General features: G+C 37.4%; 2 protein-coding genes and 1 long non-coding RNA gene across 16 annotated transcripts; 2 read left to right on the top strand and 1 right to left on the bottom strand.

Annotated features, from left to right (window-relative positions):
- Positions 1-14,845: 14,845 nt before the first annotated feature.
- LOC126875792 (survival motor neuron protein-like) lies at positions 14,846-16,442 on the top strand. 7 transcript variants are annotated; one of them, XM_050638691.1, is made up of 4 exons: positions 14,954-15,153; positions 15,698-15,995; positions 16,116-16,195; positions 16,264-16,442. In XM_050638691.1, exons 2-4 carry the CDS (start codon positions 15,874-15,876, stop codon positions 16,320-16,322), a joined length of 261 nt encoding a protein of 86 aa, XP_050494648.1. In that variant the 5' UTR covers positions 14,954-15,153; positions 15,698-15,873; the 3' UTR covers positions 16,323-16,442. The 7 variants fall into 7 exon arrangements, with proteins under 7 accessions (XP_050494643.1, XP_050494648.1, XP_050494646.1 ...); XM_050638689.1 differs by having other exon boundaries at positions 14,954-15,306; XM_050638693.1 differs by having other exon boundaries at positions 14,954-15,310; positions 15,740-15,995.
- Positions 16,370-20,913, bottom strand: LOC126875781 (katanin p60 ATPase-containing subunit A-like 2). 8 transcript variants are annotated; one of them, XM_050638664.1, is made up of 7 exons: positions 19,735-20,913; positions 19,402-19,591; positions 19,038-19,326; positions 18,692-18,893; positions 18,503-18,633; positions 18,108-18,307; positions 16,370-17,957 (listed from the first exon to the last, which is right to left on the bottom strand). In XM_050638664.1, exons 2-7 carry the CDS (start codon positions 19,482-19,484, stop codon positions 17,597-17,599), a joined length of 1,266 nt encoding a protein of 421 aa, XP_050494621.1. In that variant the 5' UTR covers positions 19,485-19,591; positions 19,735-20,913; the 3' UTR covers positions 16,370-17,596. The 8 variants fall into 8 exon arrangements, with proteins under 8 accessions (XP_050494621.1, XP_050494622.1, XP_050494616.1 ...); XM_050638665.1 differs by having other exon boundaries at positions 19,886-20,913; XM_050638659.1 differs by having other exon boundaries at positions 19,402-19,942; positions 20,016-20,913.
- LOC126875822 (uncharacterized) lies at positions 18,757-21,534 on the top strand. Its single transcript, XR_007693691.1, has 2 exons — positions 18,757-18,902; positions 20,907-21,534. It is a non-coding gene; the product is annotated as an uncharacterized LOC126875822 (long non-coding RNA).
- The last annotated feature ends 1,783 nt before the right edge of the window (positions 21,535-23,317 follow it).

The following is a 23,317-nucleotide window of genomic DNA, read 5'->3' as shown; positions in this document are numbered from 1 at the left end:
TACCAAACAAATTCGATCATTTTCACAGTGCGTGGGATTCCGTGGAAGAAGAAAAGAAGACCTTAGACAGGCTTAGTACCAGGCTGATGACGGAAGAAATTAGATGGAAGAAAGACGACCAGGAAACATCGGTGGCACTGGTAACAAAAGGTAATAATTATAAAAGGGAACAGCAGAAGCAGTCAAGTAAACGTGAATACGAGAAACAAGGACCAAGTTGCTTTAACTGTGGAAAAGTTGGCCATCTAAAGAAGGATTGCTTTAGATGCTTTATATGCAAAAGGAAAGGCCACACTAGCAAAAACTGTTTTAAAAATAACAAAAGAAGCAACAATAGAGACAACCAGGAACCTAGAAACCAAAATCGGGATCACAGCGGAATTGGTCTATTAGGAAGTACCTCAGCGATACAAACGGCAAACGCTGATGTTTGGATAATCGACTCAGGAGCTACGGATCACATGACAGGACGACGGGAATGGTTCAGCGTTTTCGAAGAATTCGATAACACGGTGAAAATAGAGATCGGCGATGGTCCGTTCATGGATGCGTGCGGCAAAGGAAAAATCAGAGTAGAGACTTTTGTGGACGGCAAATGGGTAACATGTACAATGAACGATGTTCTATACGTACCAGGTATGAAAAGAAATCTGTTTTCGATTAGATCTGTCGCAAGAAGAGGCATAGATTTTTGTATTTCAAAGGAAGGGACCAATTGCATATTTTTACAAAATCAGAAAATAATAGCAAGAGGTTCTGTTATCGGAAATTTGTATAAAGTAGATATGCGAGTTATCATACCGTCAGTTTGTAATTTTAGCAATAGAGCGGAGTCAAACGCGGACACATTGCAGTTATGGCACGAACGGCTATGTCATCAGAACATCAGACATGTTAAAGAATTCTTAAAGAATTCAAATATGAAAGTTGTAGAGGACAATAACTTTTTCTGTGAAGGTTGCGCGTACGGGAAACAGCATAGATCGAGTTTTCACGAGAAAATCAATCGGGCGACTAAACCTCGCGAAATTATTTATACGGATGTATGTGGACCTATGAAAGTCGAGTCATTAGGCAAGAAACTGTATTTTCTGACATTTAAAGATGATTTTTCAAAATTCACAAAGATTTACTTCTTACGACGTAAGTCAGAAGTAATTGAAAAACTAAAAACCTTTTGCCTAGAAGTTGAAAATCAATTTAAGGATAAAATTAAAGAAATTCATAGTGATGGAGGGAAAGAATTCCAAAATAAAGAAGTCAAAGAATTTTTAAGAAGTCAGGGAATTAGACACACGATTAACGTCCCATACACTCCTGAACAGAATGGTGTCGCAGAAAGGGAAAATAGAACAATAGTAGAGGCAGGTCGGTCGATGCTATATTCGAAACCAAATCTACCGCTGTTCTTATGGGCCGAAGCCATGAACACAGCAGTACATGTCATAAATAAGACGAGGCCGACAAGACAAGATAAGAAAACACCATATGAACTGTGGTACGGGAAACCGCCGAATTTAGAAAAGTTTAGGGTTTTCGGTACTGAGTGCTTTGCTCACATACCTGCGGAGAAAAGGACAAAACTTGACAAAAAGGCTAACAAAGGATATTTGGTAGGCTATTAGATGACGGACGAGGGTATCGAGTGTACGTGCCAACAGTAAAAAATGTAATATTAAGCCGTGACGTAATATTTAAGCCTGAACTAGAAAATGCGAAATTCGTAAAATTAAGTTTACCGAAAATTGTCGAGCGCGAAGATGTGAGTGCGCAGAGCGATAGAGCATGTACGTATGAAAGTGCAGAGAGTGAACATGAAAAACAACCTCATGGAACTAGCGACAATATGAGACAATTGAGAGATAGAGATAAGATCAAACGAACCGATTTTTATGGTTACCCAGTAACGTACGTGGCGGAAAAATTACCGGTGGATTTTAACGAAGCGATGAGATCCGAAAAGAAAGAGTTATGGGAAACAGCTATGAATGATGAAATGAAATCGCACCATGAAAATAAGACGTGGATATTTGTAGAAAAACCTAAAGATCAGAAGGTACTTAGCAATAGGTGGGTTTTAACGATAAAGCTAAATCCGGACAACTCGGAACGATACAAAGCGCGACTTGTAATAAGAGGGTGTTCACAGAAAGAAGGCATAGATTATAAGGAAACATATAGTCCCGTTGCTCGGTTTGACACAATTAGATTAATGCTCAGTATTGCAGCCAAAAATAATTTACACCTCGGACAGTTCGACATTAAAACCGCATTCTTATATGGAAGTCTGAAAGAAGATATTTATATGAAACAACCTAAAGGTTATGATGATGGTACAAATCGGGTTTGTAAATTGCTAAAAAGCCTATATGGCTTAAAGCAGTCTCCAAGATGTTGGACGGAACGTTTCACAAAATTTATCTCGAACTTAAAATTTTATCAGAGTAACGCAGATCCTTGTTTTTATATTTATACAGAAGACGACAAATTAATGTTGATGACCATATACGTAGACGATGGACTGGTAGCAGCTTCAGACGAATCTTTAATTGATAAATTCTTCGATGATTTAAATAAAGAATTCAAAATTACGAGTTCGAAAGAAGTAAAGAGTTTTCTTGGACTTGAAATTAATAGATTAGAAGATGGTTCAATATTCATTCATCAGAGTAGGTATATCGAAAACATATTGGAAAAATTTAATATGAATGAGGCAAACAGTGTTTCTACACCTATCGAGACTAATTGGAACGAAAGTAACATAGGCGATAATGATTGTAACGCACCATACAGAGAAGCCGTAGGGAACTTAATGTTTTTACAAACCGTAAGTAGGCCAGATATTAGTTTTGCAATAAATATAGCGGCGAGACACTTAGAGAATCCAAACCAGTATCAATGGAAATTAGTCAAACGAATTTTGCGCTACATAAAAGGGACCGCAGACATGGGACTCTTATATACAAAAGCAGGCAGTCTCGAAACCTTTAGCGACGCTGATGTCACGTAAAATAACAAAATAAAAAAAGGAATTTGAGGTAAAAAATAAAAAAAGAAAACTTTATTTTTTTTCTAACATCAATACACTTTACAATTTACTTCCGAACTCTAGGCGTGACTTTCTAAGACTGACTCTTATGATTTTACTTTCGATCGGATCCGATTACTTTCTTTTGTCATCCCTCAACATCCCCACCGTCCATGCATTTGCTAGGCGTCCGCGATCGTTGCCACGTGCTCTTTCTTCTAGAACCTTCGGTGGAAGGACCGTTGGGATGTTGATGGTTCATTAGGCACTTCAGCGATATACATTGTCGCCGAGTGCCGCCACATCTTTATCTCTATCGTCAGTCCGTCGGATTTGAAGTATGCCGGTCGTGACATACCCCCCTGGTTAGATTGATCTTGGTCCTCTAAGATCGTAGTAGAATGGAATTATTTAAATGTAGATCAAAGGATATGTTTATGCTTTTTTTTCAGGAATCGCTATGAATTGATTTTCTGCATGTTATGGTACAAAAGTTATTTCGTTAATCTTAAATATAGCAATTTTACAATATTTGTTAGTGTTCGAGAAGCTAATATTTTCAGAGGCGTAATCATGTTGTAGTTTTCGATCGTGAATTGGTTGGGTTTGTTTACAAAGCGTAATTCCTATCCCGTGAATTTAAGGCAACTAATTAAGGGTATTGTTACTAGTGCTAGGGTCAGCATTATCCTGAAAAAAGTACGCTTTCAATCGGTTACCATGTATCTTTTTCTTAGCATTGTCGATAGAAATAATGTAATAAGGAGTTTTCACATCGTTAATTCTGTAGGGTCCTAACCATTCAATGTCCAACTTATCTCTTTTATGGTCGTTGTGAATTAAAACAAAGTCTCCTTTCCTAAACACAGTCTGAGTTTTAACAATCTTTCTTTCTTGGTCTCGCTTGTATCGTTGCTTATTCTGAATAAGTGTTTTGTGAGCTGTTTCCCAATATTTATTCAACTGTTTTTGCCAAAGTGAGTACATATCATCATAGGTAAGTGTGGGAAATTTGGATATTGCGGAAGGTAAGTTAGCTTTTCGCCCAAAGGTCAATTCAAAGGGAGAGAATCCTGTTCCTTCATGTTTCGCGGTGTTGTACCCTAAACAAATGAAATTAAGTACTTCATCCCATTCTTTGTCATTGTCGTGTAATGCAGTACGAATTAAATCTTTAACTGAGGCATGCGTTCTTTCGAGGGATCCGTTACTTTGTGGGTGAAATGAAGTTGTTTTGATGTGTTTGATTTTAAAAGCTTCTTCAAATTTCGTCATTAAATCACTAACAAAATTTTGTCCCTGATCTGTTAGGATCGTTTTTGGTGCCGAAAATATGTAAATATAGTGTTCAATAAGCGCGTTAATTATGGATTCAGTTCGTTGCGTTTTAAGGGGAACTAGTATCAGATATTTCGTAAGTTCATCGTGTATTGAAAGTATGTATTGGTTTCCGCGTTTGGTTTTCGTCATCGGTCCTATGATGTCCATAGCGATTTTGTCGTTAGGGTTAAGTGGCGTGTCTGAGATTTGTGGGGATTCTTTGGGTCTGATACGTGTTAGTTTCTCCTTTTGACATGTGTCGCATGTTTTCACAAAGTTTTCTACTCTTTCTAAAAGTCCGGAAATTTTGAATTTATCCTTGATCCGTTGATACGTTTTCTGTATCCCTAAATGTCCTACGGTGTCGTTATGGTTTTCCTTTATTGCTTGTATTATTTCGTTTTCGTCTAGTTTTAAGATGGGATTAGGTGCATAAGTAATTTTCTTGTACGTGTCGTTAAAATATATTAGCATGAGTTTAATCTGTGTTTTCTCTAATTCAGTGAAGTCGTTATTTCCTATGCCGATTTTTGTTGTATCTTTAAGAATTTTGTAAAGTCTTCTGATCCAAAGTGTCTCGTCGTATTCTCCTAAGTCGTTTCGAGTTAATTGGTAAAATGTTTGGTCATTTGGTTTAATTTCTAAGAGTTTCGGATTCTCGTTGTTGTCTTTCCATGCGTTGAATGAATTAGTGTGATCAATTACTAGGTCGAGGTTAACTACTTCGTCGCGAGTTAGTGCGTGAACTCTAGATAAAGCGTCTGCAGCTGTGTTATCTTTACCCTTTGTATATTCGATTTCATAGTCATATTCTTCGAGTCTAAGTCTCCAACGAATCAGTCTGCTAGAAGGGTCTTTGCAATTGTGTAGCCACTTAAGAGCTTGGTGGTCGGTTCGAATAATGAAGCGTCGTCCTAACAAATATTGTCTTAATCTTTTCACGGCTCATACGATGGCTAAGAGTTCCTTTTCTGTCGTGGTATAGTTTCGTTCGGGTGGATTCAGTGTTCTTGAAATGTAACAACAAGGATGACCGTCTTGCGACAGTATTGCTCCTAGTCCTTCGTTACTTGCGTCGGTAGTTAAGGTAAAGGTTTTGTTAAAGTCAGGATAAGCTAATATTGGGAAATTACAGAGTTTGTCTTTTAAAGTATCAAAGCTAATCTGGTGTTTGTCAGTCCAATGGAATGGTGTGTCCTTTTTTGTTAAGTCTGTAAGGCTTTTCGCGATTTTGGAAAAGTTTCGAATAAATTTGCGATAATAACCTGCTAAACCTAAGAATGATTTCACGTCCGTGGCATTGCGGGGTAATCGAAAGTTTTTTACAGCGTCTAATTTCTTGGGGTTTGGTTTGACTCCTTCGGATGAAACTACATGGCCTAAGTATTCTAATTCCGGTTTTACGAATTCACATTTGTCCGGTTGCAATTTAAGTCCTAATTCTCTGAGTCTCTGAAATACTATCGCGAGGTTTTCGTTATGTTCTTGAATCGTTTTTCCGAATATCACTATGTCATCCAAATAAACAAAGCAGTATTTTCCTACAAGTCCAGCTAAGGCTCTGTCCATTAATCTTTGAAAGGTAGCGGGTGCGTTTTTAAGTCCGAATGGCATTCGATTGAAATGAAAATGCCCTTGCGGTGTCGAAAAAGCGGTATATTTTTTAGATTTCTCGTTCATTGGAATTTGATGGAATCCTGAGGATAAATCAAGCGCCGAAAAGAATTTTGCGTTTCCTAGTTGTGTTAAAATGTCGTCTATATCAGGTAAAGGGTAAGCGTCTTGTTCTGTGAGTTCATTTAGTTTCCTGAAATCGATAACTATCCTCCATTTCTGTTTTCCTGAGGCGTCTAATTTTTTCGGAACTACCCATACCGGAGAGTTATAAGGGGATTCGGATTCTTCTATAATATTTTTCTTCAACATGTCTCCTATTTGTCGCGAAATCTCGTCACGGTGACATTCCGGTGGTCTATACGATCGTGTGTTAATAATTTTGTCTTTGGTTAACGAAATTGTGTGCTGAGTTAAATTAGTACAGGGTAAAAGATCGGTTTCTAAATTAAAGATGTCAATATAATGAAGGATAATCTTTTCGATGGATTCACGGATTGGTTTTTCAATGTGATCTGTTCTCACTAGGCTTTTTAGTTTTGATACGTTGGAAAAGTCATGAGAATTTTGAATATTGCTAGAAATTTCAACGTTTTGCTCTCCAGTGTTGATAAAACATACTTTAGTTGGTTTGCCTTCCAAATAGATTGTTTGAACTCTGTTTTCTCCAGGAGTCAAATGTATTGGTTTCTGAAATAAAATGGTTTTGTCGTTTAATCGGATTTTGTCATTGGATATTGAATAGTTATACTTCTCTAAACATGGTAGCCCAATGATTCCGTCTTCGATAATAGGGAAATTGTTCGGTACTATGTGAAAAATGTGATTTTGTCCAAAAATTCGTTTCGTTACGTATTCGTTAGTTTCGTACTTGTCTCGTCCCATAGAAAATTTTTGTTTAGGCCCTATTTGTATCGCGTTGACAGTTTTGTTACGTTTCACCAGGTTTATCCCTGCTCCTGTGTCGACCAGAAATACTCGCTCTTCGGTTCGGGTTGACAAAGGTATTGCGAGTAATCTTCCCGTGGCGATGTTGACTCGTATGTCTCGTACGGTTCGTCCATCTCCTGGTTCGATGTTGTTTCTTGTATTTCGTCCCATTCCTGGACTGCCTGGAATCCTTGCGGGTGGTCGATCGCGCTGGCTCGGTGGTAGAAAATTTTGACACTTGTTGGCAATGTGTCCCAGCTTTCCGCACTTGAAGCACTTCATCTGCATATGCTGGTTGTCGGGGCGATTACTAACCGAAGGTAAGCGATTACATGACCAATTAGGTTGTCGTTCTTCTCGCAAGTAGCGTTCTACATCGGCTGCCTTTTTTTCAGCTTCCGGAAGATTCAAGGGTTCACTGCTTAATAGTATTCGCCCTATGTCGCGTCTGAGTCCCTTTAGGTACACACGAACAGTCTTCTTCGTGATTTCTTCAGTCATAATTTTACGTGTTAGTGGTTGTGGGTACTCATTGGTTACTGCGTACAGCAAACGGTTGAGTATTCTTCTAAACCGAATATTAAAACTTTGCACTGATTCCTCGCGTCCCTGTCTCAACTCTCGTAATTGTTCTTGGTACTCATCCGAAGTCACTTGTGCTGCTAAGTTATTTCTCAGTGCGTCGTACAGATCACTGTAACACTCAATAGGAATGTTGCGAATACTTTGGGCTGCTTTCCCCACGATTTTTTCCACTTTTATTGCTTTTAGCAATAGATCTTGCTCCATACAGCGATCCTTCATACTTCTCACTTCTTTGATGAAGTCTTCAACTCCTACATCATCATCTCCGTTGAGCGTTGGGATGTAGCGTATTGCATCCTTAGCTCGTAGAGTGGGAGGAGCGGGCGAAAAATAGCCTCTTTCTTCCACCTCGGGTTGTTCGCTGTCGAGGTGGACAGGTGGGGTGTCTGAAGCTGCTAACCCTGACAGTTTGCGTGCTTTTGCCATATTCACAGTACGATTGATTGCTGTCGACGCACTTTCATTGTCTTCGGTGATAATGGAAGCAAATTCATCGGTCGCAGGGGATCCGAACCCAGTCCGTAGCGCTGCGACGGTTTTCCCGAGATTCTCGATTTCTGCTGCCCTGTGTCTGTTCTCTTCGTCATTTTGCATAGACAAATGTAACATTTCCTCTCGTAAAAGGGCAATGTTCTCGTTCTGTTTTTGAATACTGTCCCATATTGCTCGCAACATTGGGTCAGTTGAGGTTGAAGTTTGAGATTCGTTTGCCTTAGACATTATTGCGCTGATTTATAATTTTCAGACGAAGACGAGTCTTGGCTACTGAAGCTAAATTTTCTTTCACGGTAACGTACACAGGAATTCAGTTTACCTTTTATTGTTACTTCACTTGGTTCGTGATAGTTACTTTGTTGTTGCGGATGACCGTAGTCCCAAATAATTCGATCTTCCGTAGATGATGAATGTCTTTTGGTTTCCGAACAAACACTTTTCACTATCCTGGCAGGATCGCCAAAATGTCACGTAAAATAACAAAATAAAAAAAGGAATTTGAGGTAAAAAATAAAAAAAGAAAACTTTATTTTTTTTCTAACATCAATACACTTTACAATTTACTTCCGAACTCTAGGCGTGACTTTCTAAGACTGACTCTTATGATTTTACTTTCGATCGGATCCGATTACTTTCTTTTGTCATCCCTCAACATCCCCACCGTCCATGCATTTGCTAGGCGTCCGCGATCGTTGCCACGTGCTCTTTCTTCTAGAACCTTCGGTGGAAGGACCGTTGGGATGTTGATGGTTCATTAGGCACTTCAGCGATATACATTGTCGCCGAGTGCCGCCACATCTTTATCTCTATCGTCAGTCCGTCGGATTTGAAGTATGCCGGTCGTGACATACCCCCCTGGTTAGATTGATCTTGGTCCTCTAAGATCGTAGTAGAATGGAATTATTTAAATGTAGATCAAAGGATATGTTTATGCTTTTTTTTCAGGAATCGCTATGAATTGATTTTCTGCATGTTATGGTACAAAAGTTATTTCGTTAATCTTAAATATAGCAATTTTACAATATTTGTTAGTGTTCGAGAAGCTAATATTTTCAGAGGCGTAATCATGTTGTAGTTTTCGATCGTGAATTGGTTGGGTTTGTTTACAAAGCGTAATTCCTATCCCGTGAATTTAAGGCAACTAATTAAGGGTATTGTTACTAGTGCTAGGGTCAGCATTATCCTGAAAAAAGTACGCTTTCAATCGGTTACCATGTATCTTTTTCTTAGCATTGTCGATAGAAATAATGTAATAAGGAGTTTTCACATCGTTAATTCTGTAGGGTCCTAACCATTCAATGTCCAACTTATCTCTTTTATGGTCGTTGTGAATTAAAACAAAGTCTCCTTTCCTAAACACAGTCTGAGTTTTAACAATCTTTCTTTCTTGGTCTCGCTTGTATCGTTGCTTATTCTGAATAAGTGTTTTGTGAGCTGTTTCCCAATATTTATTCAACTGTTTTTGCCAAAGTGAGTACATATCATCATAGGTAAGTGTGGGAAATTTGGATATTGCGGAAGGTAAGTTAGCTTTTCGCCCAAAGGTCAATTCAAAGGGAGAGAATCCTGTTCCTTCATGTTTCGCGGTGTTGTACCCTAAACAAATGAAATTAAGTACTTCATCCCATTCTTTGTCATTGTCGTGTAATGCAGTACGAATTAAATCTTTAACTGAGGCATGCGTTCTTTCGAGGGATCCGTTACTTTGTGGGTGAAATGAAGTTGTTTTGATGTGTTTGATTTTAAAAGCTTCTTCAAATTTCGTCATTAAATCACTAACAAAATTTTGTCCCTGATCTGTTAGGATCGTTTTTGGTGCCGAAAATATGTAAATATAGTGTTCAATAAGCGCGTTAATTATGGATTCAGTTCGTTGCGTTTTAAGGGGAACTAGTATCAGATATTTCGTAAGTTCATCGTGTATTGAAAGTATGTATTGGTTTCCGCGTTTGGTTTTCGTCATCGGTCCTATGATGTCCATAGCGATTTTGTCGTTAGGGTTAAGTGGCGTGTCTGAGATTTGTGGGGATTCTTTGGGTCTGATACGTGTTAGTTTCTCCTTTTGACATGTGTCGCATGTTTTCACAAAGTTTTCTACTCTTTCTAAAAGTCCGGAAATTTTGAATTTATCCTTGATCCGTTGATACGTTTTCTGTATCCCTAAATGTCCTACGGTGTCGTTATGGTTTTCCTTTATTGCTTGTATTATTTCGTTTTCGTCTAGTTTTAAGATGGGATTAGGTGCATAAGTAATTTTCTTGTACGTGTCGTTAAAATATATTAGCATGAGTTTAATCTGTGTTTTCTCTAATTCAGTGAAGTCGTTATTTCCTATGCCGATTTTTGTTGTATCTTTAAGAATTTTGTAAAGTCTTCTGATCCAAAGTGTCTCGTCGTATTCTCCTAAGTCGTTTCGAGTTAATTGGTAAAATGTTTGGTCATTTGGTTTAATTTCTAAGAGTTTCGGATTCTCGTTGTTGTCTTTCCATGCGTTGAATGAATTAGTGTGATCAATTACTAGGTCGAGGTTAACTACTTCGTCGCGAGTTAGTGCGTGAACTCTAGATAAAGCGTCTGCAGCTGTGTTATCTTTACCCTTTGTATATTCGATTTCATAGTCATATTCTTCGAGTCTAAGTCTCCAACGAATCAGTCTGCTAGAAGGGTCTTTGCAATTGTGTAGCCACTTAAGAGCTTGGTGGTCGGTTCGAATAATGAAACGTCGTCCTAACAAATATTGTCTTAATCTTTTCACGGCCCATACGATGGCTAAGAGTTCCTTTTCTGTCGTGGTATAGTTTCGTTCGGGTGGATTCAGTGTTCTTGAAATGTAACAACAAGGATGACCGTCTTGCGACAGTATTGCTCCTAGTCCTTCGTTACTTGCGTCGGTAGTTAAGGTAAAGGTTTTGTTAAAGTCAGGATAAGCTAATATTGGGAAATTACAGAGTTTGTCTTTTAAAGTATCAAAGCTAATCTGGTGTTTGTCAGTCCAATGGAATGGTGTGTCCTTTTTTGTTAAGTCTGTAAGGCTTTTCGCGATTTTGGAAAAGTTTCGAATAAATTTGCGATAATAACCTGCTAAACCTAAGAATGATTTCACGTCCGTGGCATTGCGGGGTAATCGAAAGTTTTTTACAGCGTCTAATTTCTTGGGGTTTGGTTTGACTCCTTCGGATGAAACTACATGGCCTAAGTATTCTAATTCCGGTTTTACGAATTCACATTTGTCCGGTTGCAATTTAAGTCCTAATTCTCTGAGTCTCTGAAATACTATCGCGAGGTTTTCGTTATGTTCTTGAATCGTTTTTCCGAATATCACTATGTCATCCAAATAAACAAAGCAGTATTTTCCTACAAGTCCAGCTAAGGCTCTGTCCATTAATCTTTGAAAGGTAGCGGGTGCGTTTTTAAGTCCGAATGGCATTCGATTGAAATGAAAATGCCCTTGCGGTGTCGAAAAAGCGGTATATTTTTTAGATTTCTCGTTCATTGGAATTTGATGGAATCCTGAGGATAAATCAAGCGCCGAAAAGAATTTTGCGTTTCCTAGTTGTGTTAAAATGTCGTCTATATCAGGTAAAGGGTAAGCGTCTTGTTCTGTGAGTTCATTTAGTTTCCTGAAATCGATAACTATCCTCCATTTCTGTTTTCCTGAGGCGTCTAATTTTTTCGGAACTACCCATACCGGAGAGTTATAAGGGGATTCGGATTCTTCTATAATATTTTTCTTCAACATGTCTCCTATTTGTCGCGAAATCTCGTCACGGTGACATTCCGGTGGTCTATACGATCGTGTGTTAATAATTTTGTCTTTGGTTAACGAAATTGTGTGCTGAGTTAAATTAGTACAGGGTAAAAGATCGGTTTCTAAATTAAAGATGTCAATATAATGAAGGATAATCTTTTCGATGGATTCACGGATTGGTTTTTCAATGTGATCTGTTCTCACTAGGCTTTTTAGTTTTGATACGTTGGAAAAGTCATGAGAATTTTGAATATTGCTAGAAATTTCAACGTTTTGCTCTCCAGTGTTGATAAAACATACTTTAGTTGGTTTGCCTTCCAAATAGATTGTTTGAACTCTGTTTTCTCCAGGAGTCAAATGTATTGGTTTCTGAAATAAAATGGTTTTGTCGTTTAATCGGATTTTGTCATTGGATATTGAATAGTTATACTTCTCTAAACATGGTAGCCCAATGATTCCGTCTTCGATAATAGGGAAATTGTTCGGTACTATGTGAAAAATGTGATTTTGTCCAAAAATTCGTTTCGTTACGTATTCGTTAGTTTCGTACTTGTCTCGTCCCATAGAAAATTTTTGTTTAGGCCCTATTTGTATCGCGTTGACAGTTTTGTTACGTTTCACCAGGTTTATCCCTGCTCCTGTGTCGACCAGAAATACTCGCTCTTCGGTTCGGGTTGACAAAGGTATTGCGAGTAATCTTCCCGTGGCGATGTTGACTCGTATGTCTCGTACGGTTCGTCCATCTCCTGGTTCGATGTTGTTTCTTGTATTTCGTCCCATTCCTGGACTGCCTGGAATCCTTGCGGGTGGTCGATCGCGCTGGCTCGGTGGTAGAAAATTTTGACACTTGTTGGCAATGTGTCCCAGCTTTCCGCACTTGAAGCACTTCATCTGCATATGCTGGTTGTCGGGGCGATTACTAACCGAAGGTAAGCGATTACATGACCAATTAGGTTGTCGTTCTTCTCGCAAGTAGCGTTCTACATCGGCTGCCTTTTTTTCAGCTTCCGGAAGATTCAAGGGTTCACTGCTTAATAGTATTCGCCCTATGTCGCGTCTGAGTCCCTTTAGGTACACACGAACAGTCTTCTTCGTGATTTCTTCAGTCATAATTTTACGTGTTAGTGGTTGTGGGTACTCATTGGTTACTGCGTACAGCAAACGGTTGAGTATTCTTCTAAACCGAATATTAAAACTTTGCACTGATTCCTCGCGTCCCTGTCTCAACTCTCGTAATTGTTCTTGGTACTCATCCGAAGTCACTTGTGCTGCTAAGTTATTTCTCAGTGCGTCGTACAGATCACTGTAACACTCAATAGGAATGTTGCGAATACTTTGGGCTGCTTTCCCCACGATTTTTTCCACTTTTATTGCTTTTAGCAATAGATCTTGCTCCATACAGCGATCCTTCATACTTCTCACTTCTTTGATGAAGTCTTCAACTCCTACATCATCATCTCCGTTGAGCGTTGGGATGTAGCGTATTGCATCCTTAGCTCGTAGAGTGGGAGGAGCGGGCGAAAAATAGCCTCTTTCTTCCACCTCGGGTTGTTCGCTGTCGAGGTGGACAGGTGGGGTGTCTGAAGCTGCTAACCCTGACAGTTTGCGTGCTTTTGCCATATTCACAGTACGATTGATTGCTGTCGACGCACTTTCATTGTCTTCGGTGATAATGGAAGCAAATTCATCGGTCGCAGGGGATCCGAACCCAGTCCGTAGCGCTGCGACGGTTTTCCCGAGATTCTCGATTTCTGCTGCCCTGTGTCTGTTCTCTTCGTCATTTTGCATAGACAAATGTAACATTTCCTCTCGTAAAAGGGCAATGTTCTCGTTCTGTTTTTGAATACTGTCCCATATTGCTCGCAACATTGGGTCAGTTGAGGTTGAAGTTTGAGATTCGTTTGCCTTAGACATTATTGCGCTGATTTATAATTTTCAGACGAAGACGAGTCTTGGCTACTGAAGCTAAATTTTCTTTCACGGTAACGTACACAGGAATTCAGTTTACCTTTTATTGTTACTTCACTTGGTTCGTGATAGTTACTTTGTTGTTGCGGATGACCGTAGTCCCAAATAATTCGATCTTCCGTAGATGATGAATGTCTTTTGGTTTCCGAACAAACACTTTTCACTATCCTGGCAGGATCGCCAAAATGTCACGTAAAATAACAAAATAAAAAAAGGAATTTGAGGTAAAAAATAAAAAAAGAAAACTTTATTTTTTTTCTAACATCAATACACTTTACAATTTACTTCCGAACTCTAGGCGTGACTTTCTAAGACTGACTCTTATGATTTTACTTTCGATCGGATCCGATTACTTTCTTTTGTCATCCCTCAACATCCCCACCGTCCATGCATTTGCTAGGCGTCCGCGATCGTTGCCACGTGCTCTTTCTTCTAGAACCTTCGGTGGAAGGACCGTTGGGATGTTGATGGTTCATTAGGCACTTCAGCGATATACATTGTCGCCGAGTGCCGCCACATCTTTATCTCTATCGTCAGTCCGTCGGATTTGAAGTATGCCGGTCGTGACACTGACTATGCAGGCGACAAAGAAACAAAAAAGTCGACATCAGGCGTTGTATGTAAGTATGCGAATGCGGCCATCACATGGCAATGTAAGCGACAACAATGTATAGCTTTATCTACGACCGAAGCTGAATATGTCAGTGCAGCCTCAGGAGTGAAAGAAATTATGTGGCTAAAGAAAATATTTCTTGAATGTAAATTAGAGATCCTTAAGTATATGCTATGTGTAGACAATACTAGTGCCGTGAAATTAATTAAGAATCCAGAATTCCATCAAAGAAGTAAGCATATTGACGTAAGATATCATTTTTTGCGAGATTTATACAATAGAGGCGAAATTGATATAACGTATGTAACAAGCGAAGAGCAATTGGCGGATATATGTACAAAGGCATTGCCAAAACCGAGATTTGAATATTTAAGGAAAAAGTTAGGTTTGAAAAGTAAAAAAGATATTAAGATGTAATTGTTTGTAAACATGTAGAGTTTTTAGGGAGGGTGTCGAAGTGATTATTACTTCTCAAACAAAAAGAGGAAAAACTCTACATGATCTGTTTAGTCTTCTAGTTTTTTTTTTTGTGTAATAAATTAATTTGTATGGAAAAGAGAAAGGCGGCTGGCAAATGTACTTGAGAAGGCATTGACAAATTAATTTTCAGATATTTACGACAAGAGTTAGAAAATATTAAGAGATAATTTGTAAATTTGAGATAATTGTTTGTAGGGATGTAGAGTTTTAGGGAGGGTGTTGAAGTTCACTTCTAAGAAAACTCTACATCTGGTCTTTTTTAGTTTTCTCAAGCACTGAAGCCATCGACAGCGTGTAGACAAAAGACTGCGACGAAGTCAGGCCATAAACAGTAGACAGGCGACGTTGGCTTCGGGGTTTTTCAGTTATTAGGTAACACAGCTAGCGTGCGGATCTGGACCAGCTCAAATTGTATTTTTACTTATTACACTTCTATTTAAATATATTTTCTACCTTACAATTTATCCACGTGTTTTCTCTGTTTACACACCGAATAACCTCAACAGCACGTGTGTTGTAAAATTTGTAGGTAATACCTTTAGCATGATGGTTATGTCAATTAAGAAATGTACTAAAAATACATATATATATGAAGTAAAGGCTTTCGCATAGTCTATCACAGTGTCATTCAGCAGGTCCTTAACTGGGCAGGAGTACCTGTCAATGTCTATGGGGAGACCCGTGGGATATAGGGTCATGAACCATAAACATGCATGTTACTTATTGTTCATTATTAGCTGCTTGGAATATAATTCTCCTCATTAGACGAGTGATTATTACTACATATATCAAGGCAAACATTTATACATATACATTTATGCACGGGAAATTCTAATACATTGCCTGTAAGGACAGTAACCGAATGGCACTCAGTCATTCTATTAAATGACAAAAATTTCTTTTACTCTGTGTTTAGGCTATGGTAATACACAGAAAGTCGAGTTGAGTTCTCTTTTAGAATCAGAAGGTTTGCAAAGTCAAATAGGACAACAAAAGAAAGCTTTGGAAGAGAAATTCAATGAAGAGAACGATGAGACTTGTGAGACTAATTTTTCTACAAATGTAAATTCGAAAAAATATAATGTAGAAAAAATGGATTGTGACTCTGAAGAAGCAAATGCGTATAAACATCACTTCATACCGGGACCATCTTTCAATTCGATGACTGATATAATGCCACCTGCACCTCCTTTACCATCACAATTAATGGCCAAGTAAGTACAATTTAAAAATTCTAATGGAATGCTGAATACTTCTAATATTAATAAGTAATTTGGAATAAGTTTAACATTTTATTTGGAAAAAAAATACGAAATTTTAATAAAATGTACTAGATTACCAGATAATGATACAGACGCACTTTCAAGTATGTTGATGTCATGGTATATTAGTGGTTGCATGGTATATTACACAGGTAATTATTTCATATAAGTATTTTATTGTATATTAAATTTTCAATGGACTATGTTATTTCTTTTGTAGGTTATTACCATGGTTTGAAACAAGCAAGAAACAATCAAGAGAACAGGAAGAACTGTTGATTATATCAATTTTTTCAATAACAATATAACAATAATATAAGATATAATAAAATATAAAACTCATTGTATTTATTTACTTCAATTATTTGAAATAAAGAACAGCTTTATTTTCATATAAGACTTTAAGACTTTTTTAAAAATAATTACTAAGATAAGAAAACATAAAAAACATATTTTTGATAAAATACACTCACATATATATGTCGGGTTATCATTAGGATTTAAGGCGCGTAATGATCCTTCGTTTGAATTAGCCATTGTTTTACGAAACAGAGAATATATTTACGCGAATAAACAAGGTTTTACAAAATATTATGAATAATGAGTTTAATAAATAATAAGATTAACAAACGATAAGTTTAACTAATAATTAGATTAAAGATTAATAAGTTTAACGAACAATAAGAGGAACGAATAATATGTCTTACGAATAATGAATTTAACGTATAATGAGATTAACGATTGATAAGTTTCACGAATAATGAATTTAATTAACGCTATTAACAATGTTCCGGGGTTCAAACGAATCCACGGTCAACAGGATAACTCTTTACTATGTGTAGAATAATTTTAAACACAAACTACAATTGCTGAGACACTCGGTAAATTGCTCGATGTATCACTTTCCAAGGTGATCACACGAATGAATATCTGATGAAAATCTTTTTCGCTATACGATTGCATTTGTTTGTTATATGCTCGCTGGAAACATCGAGAAGGTTCCAATCGTTGTTGCTAGGCAATTTCTGTCAAAAGTTTGTTGTATACTCTTTGGAAACATCGAGAAAGATTCAAACGCCGTTACTAGGCAGTTTCTGTCTGGAGATTGATTCCTAATACAACGTGTGTCCCATTATATCGACATCTCTAAAGTACAATTCTATGTGATTTCTAGGGAGAACAATACAACCGATCCACACCTTCGTCAGGCAAAACGTTTATCCCGTGACCGTGGCTACGTTCGGCGACCAGTTGTCACCTCGAACCCACTTTCGCTTTCACAAATATCAAACAATTACAAATGACAATTGCTTAATTACAGTTATGATAAAATCTAGGCTAAAGCATTAGAAGGCTTCCTCAAAATTGCAAAGGGAAGGCTCCGGTTTTCCTTTCATCTCCGACATATATAATACAAGGATATAATACAACCGAACATTTTAAACTTAGCCTATAGCGCGCGCGCGCACACACATGCACACACATACGAATGATTTCTCGAACGATAATCCATTTATTTATATTTTTCAATATCTGTCCTTACGATTGCGTATTTATTTGTTCCACGTATCATATTTATCTATTTGCATAACTGTAGGTGACATTTTTTTTAACAATTTTGCTAATATTTCATAACTTTTTAATTCATATTTCAAAGTGGTAACAGGTGTTTCTTTCTTTTCAAGTCTCCTCCATATCGGGCTTATTTCTAGTAGCCACGCTTGCTTACAAAGCAATTTTATATCTGCACAAGAATATCTTTCAGTACATTTTACTATGTGGTTTACAATATCTGTATTTTCTAATAAGTGGTTGCTAAGGTATAATTTGAATATACCAAGTCGAGCAACTTCATTGGGTAATGATACGTATATTTGCTTTTCGAGACGCCTGAGTAAAGCTGCATCAATGCCCCTAATAACATATTTACAATAAATATTATCGTTCTATTATACTAATAATAATGAAGGAATACTTCAAACAACACAATAACATATTTGGAATTTGGAGAAATATTACGATATTTTCTACTTAGAAAACATTGAAATAACGTGATATACGTACCAAGGGGAATTAGTTGTAGCCAGAAGAACTACATTAGAATTCTCATTAGACACTAATCCATCCAATCTAGAAAGAAGTTCTGATCTGAATCTCTTTGCAGGTTCAGACAATATACAGTCTCCTTTATTTGTGGCGATCCAGCCAATCTCGTCGATAAAAATAATTGTAGGCGAATGACTATAGGCAAGTTCAAATAAAACCTGTTCAGTTTAACAAATGTATTATTCATTAAATATTATATTCGAAATTCCTTAAATTCATTGCCTCATCACGAATATGATATCATTTCGTTTTCCAAACAACTATTCTATTTATATATAAATGACGAAAAATAAAATCAAATCTTTTTATACCTAGAATCTCTCCTTCATAGACAAAGGAACAAAGAAACTTACATAGACAAAGCAACTTACACGTATATACTTCTCGGAATCGCCTCTCCATTTGCTGACCAATGAGCTGGCAGTTATGTTAAAAAAGGTGCAATGGCATTCTGTCGCGACTGCCTTCGCTAACTTCGTTTTCCCTGTTTTGTATATTTCTTGTAAACACGTACAGAAATGAAAAGAATACGAGTATCTTACCTGTACCAGGTGGGCCGTACAGCAAAATACCTTTCCAGGGGGAAAACGGGCCATCAAAAAAGATAGGATACTTAAGGGGATACACAACGGCCTCCTTAACAGCGGTTTTACATTCCTCTAGGCCTATAACGTCATCCCAATGTACATTTAATTTGTTTACTATGATCTCCTGTGACGATACAAAGATAAAATGGCGTCTTCTCTATATTAAGTAAGTGTTACGTAATTTGATATTTGAAGCGTTACTGAAATCACGTCATCGTCGATATACGTTGGACGGTTTATCGACGGGAATTTTATCGTTTAAAAGCTTTACGATACGTATATTAAATCGAAAATAACTTACGCATGAGATGTCCTCAGCAATCTTTCGTAATTCCGGATTATCTGAATAAAGCTTTTCAATGCATTTCAATATCTTCGATTGCATGGATTGTTCCATTGGGACGTTAAATAGCTCTTCTGATGAACGTCCATCATTCTCATTGGGGAATATTGACGTCACTGTCATTGCGAGATTAATATGATTCGTATTGTCATCAGTTATCTTCTGCTGTAGATTCGTCTCTTTCACAGGCTCACTTCTCGCTTGTTTACTAACAGATTTGGCTTTTGTCCCAATACTTCTACAAACACTGGATCATATTGTAATACGATACGTTGAATACGTTGAATACCGTTTAATATCGTTAAATAATTTAAATTCTTACGTTTTGCTTGCATTTGTCACTTCCCTCGTCATTTCCCTTCCAGTTATTTTCTTACACAATATGGGATATTTTTGAAATTTCATCTTGTAATAATTTTCATACTCTGCAACGATAATTTCCAAATCGATGTTGTCGCAAACCCGATGTTCGGGAGATAGACGAGCTTCCCGGAATAATACATCGCTAACGTCTATATACATAAAAAAATGTAGTTTTTAATTAATTATAGTTTTTAACTAATTAAAAATATTTTTCGCAATGACTGAACACTATAAGATAACCATCAAACAACTGTTTTATCTCTAGGTAAGACAGGCAAAAGAATGTATTTACTATATAAATCCTCGAAGATAATTTCTTGTCTTCTGCTTTTTAATTTCCAATTTTTAGATGGATAAGAATAATTTGAATTTATACTTCATATATTTGTTTATAACTAGTTAATCTACATAATCGATTGAGTTATTCTTAACTACTGAATTACCGATGTCGAATTTTCAAATTTGGTTTCGCCTTCTCTCTCCATGATGTCCACTGATTTCTATTTCGATTGGTCACTGACACTATTCAAAAGAATTGGAACTAGGAATATATTTTAATTATAATATACTCACCCATTGTGTTCCAAATAATCACATACAAGGTGTAATATGTTCCGATGACGTTCCGAAATACGACTCTCCTCCTAATATAATTATTTTTTCATTACAATAATATAAGGTTTTTCATGTAATTTTTTGTTACATTTGCGAATTCAACGAGTTACACATGATTTTTCATGAAACACGAACGTTAAAAATATTTGATACAGCCTAATTATAAAAATTGTTAGAAGCAAAAGTCATAGATACTATGTGCGAGTATCGCATGAAACGAACAGCTATTAAGAGAACTGCAGCAATATTACAAATCAAATAACAAAACACACTCGTCTGTGACGTGGAAATTCTAAAATCTAAAATCTAGAATATTCCTTACCTTTTTTCGCAGATTATAAAATATCTTATTCATACTACCTTGCATCGATAAATCACCGTTCATAGTGACACTTTCAAATCGCCTATCGTTTCTCAATGCATACGAGAATTTCCGTTTATTGCTTTAAAAACAACCCGTCCATTGCGTTTCTCTTAAAAAATTCTTTCAACTCTGTTGAAAACCGAGCATCAAACAAGAGACAAACGATTTGTTGTCATGGAAATGTTTGGTTCACACATAAGCAACGCACAAATATAATGATAGAATAGCTGAGTGTGTGTACTGTATAGTAAGATGGATGCAACATGGAAATAGAAAGAGAACACCATGTATAGATACTTCCTGTCCTTGTTTAATCAGGCATGCACACTAGTGGACACTGACGCTGCTCGTATACCGCTGTTACATATTTCCTGTACAAGTGCGCGTCATTAGACAAGGACGGAACATCCTCTCTCTACTTCTCTATCGCGTTTTTAGTTCGCTCACGAGCTCTGTACTTATATCTATTACATTTCCACCATAAGCAGCGGCCGTGCAGTGACTTACAAAAGTTCCGAACGGTTCCATCCTGGGCGGACGGTTAATTGCGTTCGGTACTTCGAGGCAGGAAGGTGAGTACAGAATCGCTCCTCTTAGTACTCTTATTAGAAGTGTTATCATCGAATATAAGTTTTTTCAATAAATTCTTATCGTTTTACAATCTTTCTAGAATACAATGACGTCAGCAATCGATCATTTTCGCGAATTTATTGTAAAATAATTGGGGGAATATCTGGAGTTCTTTATCGGTTTCGACTGTAAAATCAGCAACTATTCGAATTTTTCATTCATAATTGTGACATTTTCGACTCTTCCGTTGCCAAGACTCTCTTGAGAGATTTTTGGCACGTTCCATCACCCTTGTTAAACGAGTGCACATTGGTGGATATATTGATTTTAAAAACCAATACGTGTACGAGATTTATTATCTCACTGGGACAAAGAAATCCGTTTTATTCGCGAATTTTCCGTGTTTCTTCTTAATTTTCGTGAGTGTCTGGCGCGGAGCATTATTTGAATGAACTTTTCATCGTTCAGATTATATTTCGTTTAAAAAGATTGAAATTGATGTCGAGAAGAAATGAAACAAGGTGCTCGGGCATTCTTTCGTTTCCCGGGGAAAGAGAAATATGAAAAAAAACGGTCGTTCTTCCTTCTGCCATTTTCGTCCATTACCAAAATGGCATGACCCAAGTGTCCCGGGCCGTGAATCAATCAAGCGAATTTTGAATAATTTTTGAATAATATCCAGTTAATAATTTGTGAAACAAATTAATTTCATTTTATTGTTGGAAACAAATTAGTTGGATTTTTCTTTCTTTAGCAGTTTTTGCCAGAGTTGACCTGACGTGCTACTTCAGTTTCCATCTTCGCTTCTTGAAACTTCCAACGTCCTTGGTGTTGGAGTCTCCTTGCCCAGGTGAGTACATAGCTTCTAGATACTCGTCGCTGTTCATCCTTACGAGCCTCTCGAGCTTTAGTTGTCAATTGTTATCGTTAAAGGAAGAGAAGCTCGCGACAGATGTTATCAAACAAATCGTTTATTCTCGAAAAGTTCGAACTTGTTCGTTGCGTTTGAATATATATGGACGGACGCCATTTTTCATGACATCATCATGATTTGTCATGTCGTGAGTATAGCTTCTGACTACCATATGTTTGTGATTTATGTGAAATTTGACCACTATACCGTGATAGAATAATATTTCCAATGAATTATAAATATTTTACATTGTGAATTATAAATATTTGTTACAAATTATATCGTACTTGAGATGAAAATGAACCATATATCTGCTTATGGAATATGAGGTAGTAAATCATTCGAAACATAATAACGATTAATTAAGCACATATACAATAACGTTTACGAATGAATATTGCGAATTATTGTATGGCTTTAATGCGGTATTTAATGTTTTGATTGCGGTCTTTGAAATGGTATCATAGGTGCTGATATAATATCGCGCGAAAAAGGAAAGACCAGTGGTTAATATTGCAGGTGCACCAGTGCGTTGCGCTCGTCGAGGGTGGTTTTGACGCTGGTGCCGAGGAAAGGCGCAGAACGTGTTCGATCGACCCGCGAACGTAGCCTGTGCTCATACTGCGACAGAGTTCGTTTCAGTTAGGCTCAGTCGCTGTTTGTCCGTCGACAGCGTATAGTCGCGTCGGCCTACGATTCCTTTTTTCTTCTTGTTTCTTGCGAACTCTCTCGCAACAGCCGTTCTATACGTACGCCGCCAGTATATCGCGTGATCATCGTTCCCGTTGCTCCCCTTACCCTCTCACGTCCTTCGAAGAAGACCTCCCTTTGGTTTTTCCTTGTTTGGAGGGAATTCATCGCTCGGACACATGGACTGCGAAGTACGAGGGTATTCCAATTTTTTAATATATAAATTTAGTTTCCTCTATGGTGTTAGAGAACATAACGCGAGCATTTTATGATATAACGAATATATTCGTATATATTTTAGTTTATTCATTCGTCAAATTTCCCTAGTAGGCCGGCCTGCAGCTCACATGCAGCACTTAGTAAAAATTTGTTTTGTTAGAGGTTGGCCATTCTTCTTGCTATAAAAATATCGTGAAGTCATATCATATGATAAAGCACCTTCTGAAAGCTAGATGCTCGATAACGAGCCTAATGATTCTCGGTAGTTTGTAATGTCAAGCTTTGAATTGGCGAGATCGCTTTGCTGTCAAACCGCCGTCCAGCGGCGACCACATTCTTTAACCACGTTCAAGGGGTATATCACGCTACAGAAACCATCAAAGGGTTTGCAAGTTAGTTGCCTTTTAGAAGTGGGGCAGTTGGTTGTTACATGTCATCCGTAGTTGCTGGCTGTTCTCCTTAGTCGCCATACATCGTAGAGACGACGGTTATAGTCGCCAGTTG

This window comes from Bombus huntii, unplaced genomic scaffold (genome assembly GCF_024542735.1).
Source record: "Bombus huntii isolate Logan2020A unplaced genomic scaffold, iyBomHunt1.1 ctg00000058.1, whole genome shotgun sequence".
Classification (NCBI taxonomy): Eukaryota; Metazoa; Arthropoda; class Insecta; order Hymenoptera; family Apidae; genus Bombus; species Bombus huntii.
This window is presented reverse-complemented; position numbering and strand designations above follow the sequence as displayed.